The following is an 18,473-nucleotide window of genomic DNA, read 5'->3' on the forward strand; positions in this document are numbered from 1 at the left end:
CCGCTGATGGAGTGACACACACATCCATGCACATATTCAGCTTAGCATAATACCTGCTGGAGAGGAAGAGGAGAGGAGGAAATAGCTGTGGCGGGGAAAGAGTTAAAAGCCCTGGCTGGCTGAATTCACCGGAAAGTCCCACAAGTGACGTTACAGTCCAGCAATTAAGAGTAAATTAATTACAGAGTAGTGGATGGTAGCTGAAAGCCTGAGGATAGTGTAGCGCCTCCCAGTAAACAACTCCAGACTGTTAAAGCACCAGACTTCCTCAAGAGAGAGACGGAAACAAAGTTGTAGCCCGATTTTGCCACTGGACCTTAAAATCTGCTCATATACTTACTTTATTTATAGATTTACTTGCAGACTAAGGCAAAGTTAACAAACAGGACATGCACTAACTAGCTTTTTATGTATAATCTTGATAAACTCAAACTGTAGACATAAAGGCATTTTAACTGTGGGCCTGTGCAGCTCTGAAATAAAAGTTTAGTATTCATACTGCGTGCTTCAGTGTAGTAATCTCAAACAAACTGACAAACCACTGCAAGTTTTATCCCCGCAGAAGAGGAAGAAAAAAAAAAAAAAAAAAAAGTTAGCTGAAAGTTGACGCCCAGCGCTGGAGGCTCCTCCTGCAGAGGATTAAAAAGCAAATGTCGGGGCTGGAGCGGGGCAGAGGGGGAGTTCTGCTGGGTCAAAAATACACAGGAGCCGCGGATCAGACACTCAGCAGACCTGCGCAACTTTCTAACAAGCAGTTTGTGTTTTTTTTTTTTTTTTTTACTACTTTTTTTGAGTTGATTCCGGTCGCTGCAAAGATGACCACAGCCGTGGTGTCGCCTTTCTTCGACTTCGACGTGATGAACAAGGTAGCTTGGCAACTTTTTCCCCCTCTCTGGTCGTTTCTAGAAGTGTGAACTGCTGTTAGCCTGTTAGCTGCAGCGTTAGCCGCTGTGGAGGAATGATGAGCCGCATGCCCGCGGCCCTCCGCCGTGACGCGCCTGTGCGGAGGTTCCTCTGTTTGGCTGTTTTGATTTGTGTGTTTTCTCGTCTCGCTTTGACTCGACCGTCTGCCTGTTTTACGTCTGTTTCCTGTCGAAATGTCCCCACTCACGTTCAACCGAGTGCCTCTAAAGTGCGCCGAAGCCATGGCGGTAACTGTCTGTTACCGTAATAGTTGTCGAAATGGGAAAGTTTTATATACATTCAACATGTGCCACATCAGCTTGCTTAATATTCGTAGTTTTACGGCGCAGTTTCGAGCGCAAACGGCCGTTAGAGTTAGCTTCAGTTAATTCATGTCATCTTACTTTAAATGGGGCCAGCTTTGCGCCACTTTTAATACTCCTCACAAAGCAGCCACATGCTCGCTAATCATTGATCAGATTTGTTCGGCTTTTACCTACAAAACTGTGTCTCTGATTAGCGGTGGTTAGTGTTTGTTGGGTAATTACTTGTTTTCAAAATGGTAACGGCTCTCCGGGTAGTTAGCGCCACTGCACCGTTGTAGTTTGCATAAATTTTCATGTTTTCAGTGCCAGATTTCTGTAGTAAGCAAAGTCTTCTTCTTTTCGTGGCGGTTGTTGAGATTTTGCTCTCTGGTGGTTTTGTGCTTATGTAAATCAGGGACTAACCCGACGTCTCCTCTGGTTTGGAAGTGTATTGGCCGGCAGAGTTTCTGCCTTGTAATTCAGCAGGATGCTTCGCCACTTTCATTATCTTTCAAATGATGGAGGCTCTTTGTAGCCACTAGCAGCCCTGTGGCCTCTCATGTGCTGCTGCTCCATTTACTAAACAGGCACACATTCCTCACCAGGGCAGCTTGCCAAACCAGCTGCTGTTCTATAGGCCTGTATCCGCTCATGTTGTCAGAGCCAAAAAGAACAGTCATGCAAGAGGAGGGCTTTTTTTCCCCTCCAGCCCACCAGCTCTCATTAAAATCAGGACCACATTGGCTGTCAGTGTTGGTGAAAAGTATTTTATTCTCATGGTGTGTGTTTTCTGTGTCTCTGCAGAACAACAAACTGCTCAGCTACAACAACAACCTGGGTGCTCCCCATCCCATGTCTGTCCCTTGCACTGGCACCAACGTGCCCATCTCCAGCCCCGCCGGAGCCCTGCTGGACAGGAAGGCGGTGGGGTCTCCCTCAGTGGGAGGCGTGTACCAGCGGCGGCACTCTGTCAGCAGTACAAAGTTCAGCCAGAACCAGTTTCTGAACAGCCTTAAGGCAGCGGACCACTCCTCACTCATCTCAGGGGTTGGCAATGCCAGCAACAACAAGGAGAACCGCCTGCGAGACCGCTCCTTCTCTGAGACGGGTGAGAGGCTCCTCAACAAGTGCCTGGGCCCTGCCAGTCCCACCAGCGGCAGCAGCCAAGTGAACTCCAGCCGTTACAAGACGGAGCTTTGCAGGCCCTTCGAGGAGAACGGCTCCTGCAAGTACGGCGACAAATGCCAGTTTGCTCACGGAATCCATGAACTGCGCAGCCTGAGCCGCCATCCCAAATACAAAACTGAGCTGTGCCGCACCTTCCACACCATCGGATTCTGCCCATACGGGCCTCGCTGCCATTTCATCCACAATGCAGAGGAGCGCCGTGGACCTCCCCAGCAGTCCTCCCCTCTTAACTCTTCCAACAAGATGGAGAGGCCTCGACTGCAGCACAGCTACAGCTTCGCAGGCTTTTCCAGCTCAGCTGGGCTGAGAGACAGCCCCACCTCGGTCACCCCTCCACCCATGTTCTTCCCTGATGAGGTCCCCGACTGGCCCAGCAGTAACCCCTTCACCTACTCCAGCCAGGAGCTGGCCAACCTGTTTGGGCCTAGCCTCAGTGCCGGTCCTGTAGGCACAGAGCCCAACACCCCTGCACCCCCCTCTCCAACAAGCACGCCTTACTATTTCAGACCCATGTTGGAGTCCCCTCAGATGTTTGAGTCTCCATCCAGCCCTCCCGATTCTCTGTCAGACCAAGAGGGCTACCAGAGCAGCTCTGGAGGGAGCCTGAGTGGCTCTGAGTCCCCCACGCTGGACACCACCCGCCGCCTTCCCATCTTCAGCCGCCTCTCCATCTCTGATGATTAGACTGCACGTATCCACCAGTGACTTTAAGTTCGATGACACAAAGAGAACACGGCACTCCCCTCTACCTCTGCCCCTTTCTGAAGCTTTCCTGTCTTCCCTTACACAAGACACCATGTTAGTTCCTTGTTAGCGTTGTAAGGATGTAGTCACTTAAGGGAACACTCTCAAACGATCATTTCATCCCTGTCGATCTGCACAGCGAGTTTCGAAACGTACCCTGCCATGTGTCATAGTGCCAAAAAAGGAGAGGAAATTGAACAATGAAAATAATGAGAACAAGAATTGACTGTCTTGCCAGGTGCCACTTGTTTTTTTTCTTTCTTCTTCATTTGTTCTTGAATGTGTAGCAGCACAAGTGGCCTTGGAAAGGGGAGTGCATTGCACTAGCCCCCAACCCCCCTCCCCTCCCCTCCCTCCCTCCCTCTTTCCCCCTCCCTCCCTGACGATACCACTTCCCCTGAGCTAGCTAGAGGGTGCTCACTAACGTAACTGTAGATCTACCGCAGCCGTTTTTACAGACTGAGTTAAGACAAAAGGAAAAAAAAATAAAGACCCTGAAAAGATATGAATAGTTTTTAAAAAGAAAAAGTGCCTGGGGCGGTTTCTGCTTGTGTTTAGGGTGAATGGACTACTGTTTGTTTTTGGTTGTTTCTCATTTGCCCCCCCCCCTCCCCCCCCCGTCACGGTTCTTCTCAAGCCCCGTCTTATGTAATTGTGGACTGGGTGAGTCTGCAGGAAGGACTTTGAACTGGAAGTTGGTTATGTTCCCCCTCCTGAGTTTTCTCCTCCTGTTGCTGGTCACTGGCTCTTTTTTTTTTTTTTGGGAAGGAAGTCTTGATATCAAACTGATCATTAAACCTGTAAGACTTTGTCCTGCCTCTCAACCCTGCCTCCCCCTTCATCTTCGACGATCTGGGGAATTCCAGCATTCCCATGGTGCAGTTGTACATCCTGCGACTTGACAAGATCGGATCTCCAAGCTATTTTACTTTACTTCTCCCCACTTTAGAACCTGCTCCGTGGAGCTCTCTGTACTCATTACATCCCTTTTGCTTTCTTTATTTGATAATTATTTTTTATTAATGTTATTATTACGGTTATTATTGTTTGAGAAACTTTCCAGACAGAAGGTTTGCTTGTCACTGCTTATTTAACTTATCAGAACATATTTATTGGTGATCATATGCATTTTTTGTTAATTTTGTTTTGTATTTATCTGGATAATGAACAATAGAATATATTTTCTTTTATGTTAAATTATGATCTTCCATATTAATCTAAAGATTGTGAAGACGTTTTTGTCAGTTTTCCTTTTTTCACAGTTAATATATTGTACTTCAATGACTTTTGTTCTGCAACTACACTTTGTCAAAAATGAAACTTAATTTAAAGCAAAAAAAAATGCAAAAAAAGACGTTTTGCGTTTTGATTATTTATTGTACTTTTTTTTTTCTTACTCCCTCTTATTGGACTGCAATTCCATCTAAACTAGATTTGCTTGTATTCATTCCTGATGTTTTCCCCTCCACTTCTTACAGTAATCTGACAGTAACAGTAGCTAACTGTTATCGCATTGATTCAACTCTTGGGTTGACGGTGGAAGAAAAGGGGTGCTAATTGACCTCACATCACTGGTTTAGGAGACTCTCCAAGTTAGACTGGTAATGTTGAAATGTCAGTAATGTTCTTACACCCAGTCTTTTATTACAAGCAATAGCTGTGACCAAATGGGTTGAGGAAAGTTTTGTTTTTCTTTTAATTTGATTGGATGCTTGACGCACTTGCTTGGCCCCCTCTTGTCCATTGAAAGTGCCTCTTTGAATACATTCCAGGTAGCTAAGGCTTCTCTGCCTTTTATATTTGATAATGGAGGACAATTAATTTTATTAAGTCACTTGTTCTGTGTTGCCTTCACGTGTTTGGAAGAGGTGAGCAGATTTTGACACAAAGAAAGTAAAACAGTTGAATGTATCTTTTCAGCCATGTTTTTTTTTTCACTACAGTAATTTCTGTGAGTTTATATGAAAACCTGTTTTTTTTTCCTCTTTTGTAAGTATTGATTGCAGTTAAGTCAATAAACCCCGTATTTTTTGAAAAGTTGAACTGTGTAACGAGTCGTGTACAGTGGTTATTATGGGAAATCATGCAGATTTAGATGCTCCTACACCTTATGCAGCTATGGACTCAAAGCATCTCTCACATATTGGGGTTAAAATCACGTCCTTAGATATCTGCAATGAACATTTCAAATGCCCGCTGTGTAGATTTGATCCCGTTACTTAATATTCCAGCTTCAAATTGAATTTCTCACGACTGATTCTGGGTGTTGGTAGAAGCCACTTTAACATTTACATAATTCAGGCCTTCAGGGACTTAAAAGTTGTGTCGAAGCTTTACATCAGAGGCACGCCCCATAAATCCTGTCACAGACATAACGTGCCCTTTATGACTCAGGTTGCTTAAGACCCATCACATTCTTAAGTAATAAAAGTCATGGAGTTATAGTTGTCTGTCAACCCATGGGGACGTTGTAAATAGGCACAGCAACAAACAAATCGGGATACTTTTAATTACGCCAAAATATAAACAAATATGGGCTAAAAAAGTCGCGCTCAAGCCAGCTGACTCCATAACACTCCACTCAGCTAGAAGGCCCCTGCTTCACATAAAGGGACACAACATGTTTACAAATGTTGCTTATAGATAAAATCACGCATGGGGGAAATGGGGAATAAAAGACGCCCACTGGCTGCGCTGGTCTGTGCAGAATGCAGAACTAAAGGGAGTTTCACTGTGGTGGAAGTTGATTGGTGAGCTGCGCAGAGCAGTCAGGGGTATTGACCTGGAGATGATCAAACTCTTATTGAGCAGGTTTGGTTACGCAAAGACACGGCACTCCTGGTTTCAGCAAAAATATTGATCGGGGGGCTGTGACTGTCAAGTTTCCAAGAATAAAGAAGTGTGATGAACGGAGGTTATCACCTGATCAGTGGTTCTGAGGTTACAAGTGAGCTGATCGATGAGTGTGTGAGGATATTCCCGGTAAGCATGGGATCAACACTTGAGTCTGAGGCTGACAGGATTATCAAAATACAAAGCATAGTACCGTGTGTGGTCAGATTTATATATTTTTACATGTAGATAACGATCTATATTCCACCATGAATACAAGCAGAGCAGTGTTTGATTTCAGAAACAACACGCTGGAGCTTCCCCTTCAAACGCTCCCGTCAACATCGACACAGCTTCTGCTTTCGCTCGCTGCCTGGACGCTTCCGTCCGTCCGTGTTTATATTCTCTCAGATTGCAAAAATGAGCCGGAACAGGAACTCCCTTTCCTCCATACAATGGTGGGTGCTGACCCGTCACAGCTGACCCGCGGAGGCCTCCTTGTTGCTTTATTCCAGAGGACCAGGTCCTGGTAGATTCCTGTCTTCTTGGTTTACTCCCTCCCCAGCCTCCCACCCCCCCGGCTCCATCTCTGCACGAGCTGCCCGCCTGAAAGCTGCTTTGTGTCACTTCACCTGCATCTGTGCACGCAGTACCAGTAAGTTAAACTGGGAAACAGCCTACCAAACATGAAGTTTTTGAGATTCACCAAAACCACAGCATGTGTACAACAAACTGAAAACCAGCGAGTATTCATGACCGACTGCTCATAAAATCCTCACTACATCATCAACAGCAAACATAGAAGAAGAAGGGTGTTTTGTGTGGGGTCCTGGAGACCACAGGCCCTCTTTCACAGCTCCAAAGCGTACTTAACATTGTTGTATCAACTTAATACTTTATGGCGTTTACAAGAATTGCTTATAAGGTCCGCTACAGAGACTGAGTAATCACTTCTGTTTAAGGTCTCACAGGCAGAAGGATGTTTATATGCTCTGTATCTGTGCAGCACTGCCCCTCCCAAAATCTCAAATAGGTCTGTCAAGAGTTCTGCTGCTGGAGTTTTGTAACCTCAAACAGAAGTAACATCACTATAACATCCCTAATAATGGAAAACATGTATGTAGAATATTTCCTTATTTGGTATAATAACAATGCTTATGGTTATGTTTGTATTTCTAATCCAAGGCGCAAGTCTAGTTAGTGGCAAAGGGAAAGGTTACCACTTCAAAGCTTTCCTACATTTTGGGTTTTAATAAGGTCAGAAAAAAGAAAAAACAGGTAAGGTTTCCATGCGTCAAACTAAGCCAGGTGAGTGTTAAACTGTTCAATTGCATGCAGTTTGAGGGACATGAAAGAGGGCTGTTTCCTGTTTGTGTGGCGTGTGCATAGAGGCACCTTGAGATGAAGTGCCAGGAAGTGGGTGTCTGAACCTCCAGCAGCAGGTCTGAGGGTGGCGGAGGGAGGGGGCGGGGGGATATGTGGGCAAAGAAAGAAAAAACTTCCATGACTTCATCACATTTTACAGCAGGTTACTTTCCAATATGGAAACTGTACAGTGACACAGATGAGGTTTGTGGTTCATTCATTGCTTCCTGCACAACAGGATAAAGCAGGTGTGTAGCTTTACTCTCGGTATCAACTCTTCATTCACCTTTAACCCGCACGGTTGAGCAAGCGAATGTGGCGGCATGTACACTTTGTAATTGTGCTATCAGAGGCAGGTTTACCTCTGTTTGAGAAAGAGGTGAGCAAATAACGCTGGATGTGCTAACTGTGCTATTTTTCTTATCTACACTCACAGCTGAGAGCAAGAGAGCTGCAACCCTGCATGTGTGCATGAGTCTGCGTCGCTGCAGCGAGACAGGTGATGTGAGAGGGGCAATTAATCACCAAACAAGGGCCGAGGTCAACGCTGAGTGACGAGGTCAGGTTAGGGGCTGTTCAGAGGTTGCTTTGTCTGCAGGGAAACAGAGAGGCACGATTAGCCTCCTTTGGGCGCACATACCAGAGCACACACACCTGCATTAGAAGCATCCACTCAAGGGAAAAACTGCACAGGTAACTTTGAGTGGAGGGATTAAATGTTCCTCTGTGGAGGGAAACACACGGGCCCATGGGAGTGCATGGTGGTCAAACGTAAAGCAGAAGTTTGATACTTTGTGAACTTCATTTACTAGCATTGAGTTAGATGAGAAGATTCATACCAATCTCATGTTTTTATGGAAAGTATGAAGCCAGCAGCTGCTTAGCTTTGTTTAGCGCAAAGACTGGAAACAGCTCTGTAACAAAATCTGCCTACTAGCACGTTTAAAGCTCACTAATTAACAGGTTATATGTGGTTTATTTAATCTAAAATAAGCTAACCAGCTGCTGCCTACAGCTGCCTATTGTCTGTGCAGACATGAGAGCAGAAATGAGCTCATCAAGTAAACGAGTATTAGTCCCAAAATGTCAAATTACTGCTTTAAAGCATTTTCTTCTGAAGTTTCCACCCAACTCAGGTGATATTGTGAAAGGAAAACATAAAGCAAGACAAAAGAAGAATACTCCAGAAAAGACTGCAGATGTCTGTTTGTTGTTCTAGATGAGACGAGCAGATTAACTTGTAGTAATAATGACACATTTGTTTTGCAAAGCAGAGTGATGAGTCAAATGTCAAGCTGTGACAAACAAACCCTGACGATGAAGAATGGAGTCACATTTTTGACATTTGACTTGATTTCATAATTACAGCCACGCGTCTTGCTAAAAATACACCTCAACAAGACGTGTCTGTCACAGGGGTCAAACCTTTGAACTTGCTGTTACAGGACAAACCTATAAGCCTGCCACTGCCTCTAATGGGCCCTTCTTGCTCGCTTATGTATAGTGAAAGTACGTCTTTATCTCCTTTGTCTGCACCTCGGCTCTGCAGTTGATTTGTCTGAGGCTTCACGAGGGAGATTGTGGGGAGTTAGAGTCCTGTTTTCCCAAATACTGTAATTCTTAACTTAATTATGGGGATGTGTTTTATAATTTGTGTTAACAAGGGGCCCTCTCATCCCACCTCTAATCCCTTCCTGACTATTATCACCCTGCAGCGTTCATATTTCAATGTTTGGGAAGTTTACCCTTTGAGTACAAAACAATACAGACTTTGAGTGGCAGAGAAAGTGGAATACCCAAACATCTTCACTGACTTTTTGATAACTTTGGCTTCAAAGCAAGAAAAAAAAAGTCATCTAAAAAAAGAAACTGTACTGCAGCTGTGGGGTCCTCTTCATCATTCAACCTCACAGTTTCCCCTACATACATGTTTACTGGGAGATCACATATTTCCGAGGACGCTGATGATGCTTTAGCAGTAACTTTAGGCTTTATATTTTTAATCTCTGTATATGTAACGCTTCCCTTACATGTGTACCTGCCAGTCGTGCACTTTTCTCTGCTGCCTGCAGCAAATGGCAGGCTTTATCTTTGTAGGTCTTTGACTATATGTGTCACGGTGAGACTGATTGCAGATCGACAAAGACAACAGTCACAACCACTCCCTGATCCTGTGGGTTTAACCCAGGCACTCCGCAGCCCTATTATCTACGCGACTGAGACCATGACACACTGCTTACCGAGTAATGACCATTAGCCCTGCCGGGATCCGGTGTCACATGCGCTTTTCTTCCCCCGGGCTAAGTGGCAACCCTTGACCTGTGAAAGAAAGGAAGAGAAAACACATATGTGTGGAGCAGAGGAGCAGAGAGGCGAAGAGGCTTCAGAAGGAGAGCACTGGTGATGGCTGTCTGACAGGTTGTGGAAACACACCCTTCCACTCCTTAGTGTGACAGAAAAACAAACACGGTGCCACTAAACTCTCGCTGAGCCCGGCGCTAATGGACAAGCGCTGACTTTTTCCTGATGAAACATGCTGGCCCAGTGGAAACAGGCGAGGACCGACCAATAGGAGAGCCGGTCCCAAACCTGACACTGTTGTGCTTTGGGTTTCTGGTCCACTGGGCCAAGTGAGTCACTCCCTGTGCTCCTCTGAGTGCTGAACCACTTAACTCTTCCTGTCTCCTGACTCGCAACGTCGTGACCGGATGGGAGGAAAGTCGCCTCAACTCCTGCTCTGCATTTTCACCTATTCCTGCTTTAATCTGGGACCTTGCAGAGTAATTACAGTTATCTTTGTAGTTCTGGCCATCATTTCCATTGCTTACAATAACACTGCACATATTAAAGTCATTGCAAAAATGTGGAAACACGTCACCGTCACTACACCTGAACACAGTGCGACATACAAGAAGCACAAGTCAGCAGGCAGGTTGTAAACAAGCCGACACTTCAGCCAGATTATAAAAATCAACGGTTCCCTTTTTAGCTCGTGACCCTTTAATACAAAGCAATCTCTATTTGCAACCCCTCACCACAGCGTGCATGTCTATGCGTTATGAGCAGTGCGTTCAAAGAGTGAGTTTCCATCTCTCAATACTTATTAGAGGCCTGAGGAGGAAAACTAGAAGGTATTTCCAGAGAAAAAAGGCAGATATTTTTAAAGAAAGTACCAATGAACATCATTTTGTGTAATAGATTTTCAGTGATTTCATAGCCCCTTGTTGGGGTCCAGACTCTTCAGCTGAATGAGAACCAGTTTATTAGTGGTTAAACCAAAGGTGTTCAGACTGGAAATGTTGGTAATAATCCATTATTACTCAACAATAGAACGAGAGCAAGTAGGTTAAAGTTGAACCAAGAAGGTGGACTGTAAACCAAGAACGTTTACGTGGACAGTTTGGGTCATAATTTCTGCTTTAACTGAGTGTGGCTGAGCAGGAGTTTCAGACCTGTACGATCGTCCGACTGCTCGTCTTCTTTTCGTTTGATTAATGTTCCCGTGCTCCCAGATCTCAGCCACTACTTCAGTGAGAAAATTGATATTGTTATCACAAGATATGGAGGCAGAAAATCTCAAAATGTGACAAACCTTGTGCAACGTCTCTGTGTGTTTCTGAACTTCTCACAAAGACCCCATGACTGAAACAAAAGAGACGCCACAGCTTTCTAGCTCCTCGCTTTTGTCCTGAGTGACAGTGAATGAGGTTAGCTTTAAGCCACTGAACCATGCCAAAACCTAAAAACAACACGTTTCCTCACACATGATTCTCAGTTTTGTTTCGCAGCATCTGTTTCCTCTGGTGGCAGCGGTGCAAGAAAACAACCTCTTTCTCACTTCTTAAACACAGCTTTCAGTTTGTCATCAGTTCAATACTGATTTAAATGACCGCAGCGCACACACAAGCATCAAACTCCTTAAAATAAACACACTCCTCTGTCCCTACTGATATGCACTGGTCCATGACAGACCCGTAAAGTTGACTAACCAGCCGCTCTGAGTCACCCAGGCCTGTTAGATGTATAAGCAGACTGAAGATGACATCAGTGACGGCTTTACAGGAAGTCCTTGCTCTGTCTGGTACCGAGGCCAAATCTGCTCTCTGCACAGATGATGACCATCTCGCATGTGGGATCTAACAGCACAGTCACATTACAAAACAGGATGCAGTACAAGGTACTCAAAGACCACCAATGTTAAAAATTAGGGGGGGGGGGGAGTGGTACAGACACACAAAGAGAGAGGGGAGAGAGACAGAGAGGATGACTGGACTAAAGTCCCACTTCTGCTAATGTAACCATGGCTGTATCATTTTCTTGTTTGAGTTGTAAACAAGGCCTAGATATCTGGCCTTGGGAGGTTAGGGAATAGTTAAAAGTGAACTCTGTCTCTCTCTCTCTTTCTGTGTGTGTGTGTGTGTGTGTGTGTGTGTGTGTGTGTGTATTTCACAATGATCTGCTGGCTGAGGCTCAGAGAGACGAAGATAAGAACCGACTGTGAGAAACCACAGATCTCACACCCACTCACTAAGAAAGAGCACACAGAAGCACACACAGGAACATGCACGTACGCACACATACGAGGCGTATGTGCGCGCATGCTGTGTAGGTCTGAACACACAAAAGCAGCATCCTCAGGAAAGGCACATTTAACAGTTGACACTGGGTTCGCTCTGGGACGTACGTGGAGCTCCTCATGATTGAGGAATTTGGCTGTAAAAACAAAACAGAGGTTATTTGGAAGTGTCTGACTGCTGCTCAGATTTCTCAAGGCAAGCCTTCCATCGAGATAAGGCCCGGCCTGAAACCTGTCCTACGCTCACCCTCCAGCCTCACCTGCTAACCTGCTGCGACATGCACTCGCACAGGTAGGCAGGAAAAAAGGATTAGACCGTAACTTAACACAAAGGCCTTTAGTAATGCTAGTGTCAGGATATTACTAAACCAACAATCACAAACTCGGTGTGCCCACAGTGTGCTGTTTTTATCTGAGACTTTTTGTAAACTATGAGAGGATGATAGACAGTTGACTCAAACTGAGATTATTATTAAACCTGTGCTGTGACGGGTCCAAACTTAGATTTGAGTCAAGCTAAAACCACAAAAATGACTTCAGACTTTCAAGACATTATAAGCAAGACCATGTAGGTTATGAATGACTGTCACATATTATCCCTCTCATAACTGAAAAGTTGAATTCATTAGCATAAAAAACTCTTGTTCAGTTTACAGGTGGGGGTTTTACTGCAGCAGCCTGACACAACAAGCCTGTTGCTTCGATGACTGTTAGCTTATGGCAGCTAATTTTCACTGATGCTAGCAAAGATTAGACAGGTAATGCCTGAGTAACTGATATTACTGAGTTAGTTTTCTTACCTAATGATTGTTATGCTAGTCTTACACTACAGTATTTTTTATTACAAATGTTTTGCTGCTCCAGACTTTAGTTTATGACAGCTAGCAAGCTTATGGTGTCTAATGTTAGCAAACTTTAGATAGATGCTGGTTAACTGACATTACTTAGTCAGCTCTTCTCTACTGTGCTATTCATACACTATGTTATAGACACAACTCAATATTTTTATTATGAAAGTAAAGCCAATAGGAAACACAACATACCCAAACAGGAGACATGTTTGTTCCTTCCCATTCTAGTCATTCTTAGCCGTGTCGCCTCATGACGATGTCTTTAAAGAAAGCTTATGTCATTTTTGAGAGATTAAAATACTAAAGTCTTTCACTTATTACTGAAAAGTTGAATTCATAAGCAAAACAAACACCCTTGTTCAATTTACTGTAGCGTGCTACAGTACAGCCTCACTCTGGTATGACAGCTAGCTAGCTTATGGCTGCTAATTTTTGCTATTGTTAGCAAACTTTAGATAGATGCTGACTTTATTGTGATTTTTCTCTATTTGTGCTGCTCTTACATATTTGTTGTTTCCCCTTGTGGTCGATTTCATTCATTTTCAGTGTGCCACTAAGGCCTTATTTGTTCTGGTGTGACTGCTAGTTAGCTTATGGTGGCTATTAGAGCACTTAAGCTAACTTTAAGCTTTGACAAGGTCTGAGATTTTGACTTGATTAGACGTAAAAACAGCTTTGCTGGGGTCTGCATCTACCCAAGAAAAAACCTAAACCACCTACACAATAGGTCTATACGGGGAAACAATAAATTTGTTCTCAGAGGGGACCTCATCTGGGCTTTCCACTCGACGAATCAGCCATCATTGTTATCGGAGACAGGGAATAACAGGCGAAAAGGGGAACATGATGTGTGAGAGCAGACTGAGGCCCAGAGGAAGGCCACAGCACAATGCGAAGCAAAGGAGATCTCTATAAATCACAGGCCTAACCGATTCCCCACCTGTGTCCGCTGTCTTCCCAGAAACACAGAGTCACACAAACAGCTGCCCCGCGCTGGAAAAACCTCATGACCACGATACCCTGACACAAAATCACACAATCGAGAATTCTGGATATCAAACGGCAGCAATGTGTAGAACAAACTACCCCTTTAAGGCACAAATTGCTGTTTTGGCGTAGGATTTTGGTATGACGTTCCACAGTGGCGCACACACAGCTGTACAAATTCATGCTTTGCACACACGCGATCAAACAACATGGCCATTAATTTGATTAGAAGCCTCTCAACAATTTCCAGTTTTCAGTCTTGAAAGGGCATTGTGGCCGCTGCCAAACCAAAAGCCTGAAATAAATTAACGTCACCCATGAACCATCATGATATTAACATCCAGATTTACAGTATTTCCCAGTAAAAGGTCGTCAGTGTTTCTGGAGGTGACGCATCAAGCGCGCGTGTGTGTATGTACAAGTCTGCCGCATATGTAAACACATCCGAATGTGTATGAGCATACAAACACATACAAATGTGTATGAGCATGTGTGCTAAAGGGGGAGGGTTGTTTACTTGGGCAGCCTCTCAGAGAGTGTCTCCTGGCCGGCTACCACTTCCTGCCCCTGCGCCTGGAGCAGCAGCCTGTCTAGTCAGCCACCTCGGGCTGACAGGGAGACCACATGCTAAAAGACTTATTGGCCTACTTTAGAAGACCTATGGGAGGGAAGGGGACTATATGCCTGCTCTGGGTGGGGCTGGAACTGTTTTGAAGGGAGATTGGGGGGTCTAGGGGGTGTCTGATTTTTTTTAATAAAGCACTCTTCCTCCCCTCCCCTCTCTCCCGGCTTTTCCTCTGAGTGCTTACAGCTGCAGGGATGGAGAAGGGGGGCACAGCGGAACAGAGCGAACAGGCTCAGCATAGAGAGGGCCCTTCATGAAGTCACATCTGGACCTTTCCCAGAGAACTCAATGGAGCGGAGAGGCTAATGAAAGTCTTAAGTTATGTAATTGAGCTCTTCCATGTGCACCAGACGGTAATGTTGGCTTGATCCGCGGCACAGGATGTTAGCAAAAATCCTATGGACATTTATGTACCTCACAAAGGCCTGACAAACTCAGCCGGGCTCGTGCTGCTACTGTCATGTCTGCAGCAGCTTGCTAACCCAGAATCTGGTTGTAGTGGCGCTCCAGGCCCATACAAGGAGTCGCTGCAGTGAGAGACTTGGCCCGTGAGGCATAACAAACAGGGTTTGGCATTTACTGCTACTAACAGGCCTACTTAAGTTGATTGGCCCATGTTGTTTTGCTGTAGTCAGGCTTCCACTGTCCGGCAGCAGTGGAAAATCACGAGAGAATTATGAACATTAAGTACAGCGCATGATTAAATGTGGTGTACAATGATTCTTTTTGAACCTTGCTCAATGTGTAAACGATTGTAATGTAATTTTGAGCCTCGCAGTTTATGACAAACATATGTCTGCTGGTGTATTGTTATGCTTAGCAGTAACTTGAACAGAGAGGCTGTAAAATAAGCTGTCTGGCTGGTTATGAGTGGGAGAGGGAAAGGAAACCTGCACTGTAGGACAACATGGTGAGGAGTGGAATGAGGAATGGCAGAGAACACACATACAGCACTGCAAACAAGCCCATGTGCATGCGCGTCCATATGTATGTAGCGACTGTGGGATGGGTGCAGATTGTAACCGCAATCAGTTTGAATAAGGTCTCCAGTGTCAGCTCCAGCTTTGATTTACCTTCCACTGCCGAGGGGAGAAGAAAGAAGAGCAGCAGAAGCAGAGGAGACGCTCCTGAAATGAACACCTTGGTAAAACCTGCCGCTGTATAAGGTGTCAGCGTCGGGCCCCTCTGTGGCGTGATGCCAAGCCCAGAGCCGCTATCGCCACCGCATCACTGTGCCTTCCATTAATAAAGGAGAAGAATAACAGTGACGGAGGGGAAGATAGGCCAGAGCAACGATACATTACCTGCCAATTAGATGAAGGGCGGAGGCAATGGGGGGAAATGCAGACCATATGGGAGGCTATGTGAGAGGCCACCTGACCCAAGGGGCCCACAACTCTCACATCAACACTCCTCACCAGACTGGACCTGTTTGAAGTCTTACATAATGCTCTGAATACCACCCTCTTCTTCTCTCTCCCCGAGTCTTTCCAACCTCCCCTCCTCCTCCTCCTCCTCCTCCTCCTCCTCCCCTCTTGCCCTCTGCTTTCCACTCTGAGACCACAACCACAAAGAGAGGCCCCGGCCAAGACAAACACAGCCCAGAATCAAATCAATTTTGAGAAGTTATGGTGCGACTATTACAGCTTAACACGCCGCTGACAAGCCGCATGAGATGGTCCTCCTGTGAGTGTGTGAGGAATGAAGGCCGCTGCATCTGTAACTTAAGTGATCAGACACAACAGTAGTTGCCAGTGATGAAGTCCTCCTTCATGCATCCTTTATATAACATGCATTAGCGAGCCTGATGATTATTCCTTGGAAGTTGCTCAGTGGAATCAAGCGACACTAATGTCTGATATCATCATTACGGAGTCTTTGCTTGTGCTTTCCAATGTTTGAAAAGAGAATTTTCCAAACACGTCCTTTTGATGAGGGAGCTCAAGTTTAGCATTATTTCAACATGCATGCAATAAAAAGCTTAAAGGAATGATTTGGCGTTTTGGGAAATATGCTTATTTGCTTTCTTGCTTCTCGTGTCTGTCTGTGAAATATGAAGCGGCGGCCAGCAGACGGTTAGCGTAGCTTAGCATAAAAAGTGGAAACTGAGAGCCGAGCTGTGTTCAAACACCTACCAGCACCTGCAAAGCTCATTATGAGCACATTAATGTCTTGTTTGTTTCATCCATCGTGTAAAAAAGTTTTTTGTTGGGGGGTGGGGGGTTTGTACCAGACTATTTCCAGGCCTGGTGCAGTGATTTCCTGGAGTCTCTGCTGGTTTTGTGGCAACCTCCAAGACTCCCAGCCATAAAACAATCCAGGCTACAAGCCCCTTAAAACCACAATTTGTCATTTTCACACATTGTTTAGTGTTTGGGTTAAACAAACATGCCATCACGTGTCTATTAGTGAGCTTTAGTGGTGCTAATAAGTAGGATTTTGAACTTTGGACAGTGCCCGGCTAGTTTTTCCCCCTGTTTCCAGTCACTTGGCTAAGCTAAGCTAGCCACCTGCTGGTTGTAGCTTGTGGTATCGATCTACTTATCTGTCTCTAGGCAACAGAACGAACAAGCCAAAATGTCAAACTATTTCTTTAATCTGTACACACTCAAACACACGGTGGCTGTTCCGCTGCCTCAGCCTGGCTAGTGAATAAGAGAGGCTCGTGGCCAGGTCTAGTCAGAACCAGAAGGGCCAGCAGCAGCTCTGTGGAAACACTGACTCACCAGCCAGGGGTCTTAACTCAACTCTACCTCCTCACAGCTGGAGGACAGAAAAAAAAAAATCATTTTATTTCTAAAACACCTTCATTGTTACAACCGAAAACACAACCGAGCTAAAACAAACTTGCGAGAAAACCAGAGGAATAAATCTCACACCTCGCACAAACCAGCCCCAGAAACAAACTCACATTAAAAGCCAGAGCAGCCCTGCACCACGACGCCTAATCCGCCATAAAAGAGAAAAGGGGAGAGAGTAAGAGACAGAAAGCTGCATCATTATCGCGGTCGGACCCCTGGGAGACTGTTGGCCCATCATAAGCCTCTTATTAGACGACTCTCCTCAGAGAACTTGTGGTCTAATCTTATAAAACTTTGAACACCCGCTCCCTGCATGCTCTACCACTGGCTTATTAGTCACAGGTCTGTTTTTGGCGCTCCAGTGCGGTAAATGGACTTGTTATACTTCAGGCTCACTTAAAAACGCCGCTTTGACGGAGCCCAGTCTGAATTATGGTGGAAAAGCGCCGGGCGAAAAGGTGTTGAGGTGTCGTTAGAGTGACACAGGTTTTTTCACGCTGCTCTGTGCCATTGCTGAAAGCCGAATCTTTCATCAGCCCGATCTGCCCAGACCTTGTGCTAAGTCATTTGCACAGGGCGCAGCCTATATGCCACAGTACTTCAAATGAAGTCATACTCGCCCAAAACAGAGAAACACTTTAACACATCACAGCTGACAAATTTGTGTGTAAATTCTGTGGTTTCATGTTATTTGTGTATTTGAGTTTCAGGTAGGAGACATTTAGTTCCACGATGAGCCAAAAACCTGCAGGTTTCTGTTTTAACCAGAGGAGACGAATTTAACACTCATGCATCATCAGGCTTGTTGAACAAATTTTCGCCCAAGCTAGGGAAACAGGAAACAGCAGTGACAAAGGAAGTCATAGAATAACAACAACAGCAACAGTTGTGGTGAAACAGGCAGCTCAGAAAATATGAAGATTTAACCATTTGATTGCTTAAAAAGGTTCCTCTGCAGCAGAGCAGAGCGACAAAGGTTTAGCAAAGATCCTCTACAGCAATCAAGTTGAAAGTGTTGCATCGAGGTGTAAAAGGAGGCAAAGACGCACAGAAGTCCATCTGCAGACAGCTTGCAGTCAGGGCTGGTGTAGCATGAAGGCAGCGCAGCACTGTTTTCTGCAAATATCCACCTTCATGTCGGCTTTAACTAATCCACATCTTTACATTTTCTGCTTCACCTTGTGACAGAGAACGGCAGTCACTGAAAGGTTTGCACTGAAAACGGCTTTGCAGGATCACAAAGATGCAGATTTGTTGTAAATATGCTTCAGTGGTTTTCTTCCTGAGAGTTAGAGG

The 18,473-nt window shown here is 45.1% G+C and overlaps 1 protein-coding gene across 1 annotated transcript; it reads left to right on the top strand.

Moving 5' to 3' along the window:
* Nucleotides 1-677: 677 nt before the first annotated feature.
* Nucleotides 678-5,183, top strand: zfp36l1a (zinc finger protein 36, C3H type-like 1a). The gene is made up of 2 exons (XM_070979677.1): nt 678-866; nt 2,013-5,183. The coding sequence occupies exons 1-2, from the start codon at nt 816-818 to the stop codon at nt 3,078-3,080; spliced, it is 1,119 nt and encodes a 372-aa protein (XP_070835778.1). The 5' UTR covers nt 678-815; the 3' UTR covers nt 3,081-5,183.
* Nucleotides 5,184-18,473: the final 13,290 nt, after the last annotated feature.

The sequence above is a fragment of the Chaetodon trifascialis genome, chromosome 14 (assembly GCF_039877785.1).
Source record: "Chaetodon trifascialis isolate fChaTrf1 chromosome 14, fChaTrf1.hap1, whole genome shotgun sequence".
NCBI classification, from domain to species: Eukaryota; Metazoa; Chordata; class Actinopteri; order Chaetodontiformes; family Chaetodontidae; genus Chaetodon; species Chaetodon trifascialis.

Coding starts and splice junctions, on each gene's coding strand:
- zfp36l1a (XM_070979677.1), top strand. CDS start 816: ATGACCACAGCCGTGGTGTCGCCTTTCTTCGACTTCGACGTGATGAAC. Junction 867..2,012: donor ACTTCGACGTGATGAACAAG/GTAGCTTGGCAA, acceptor GTGTCTCTGCAG/AACAACAAACTGCTCAGCTA.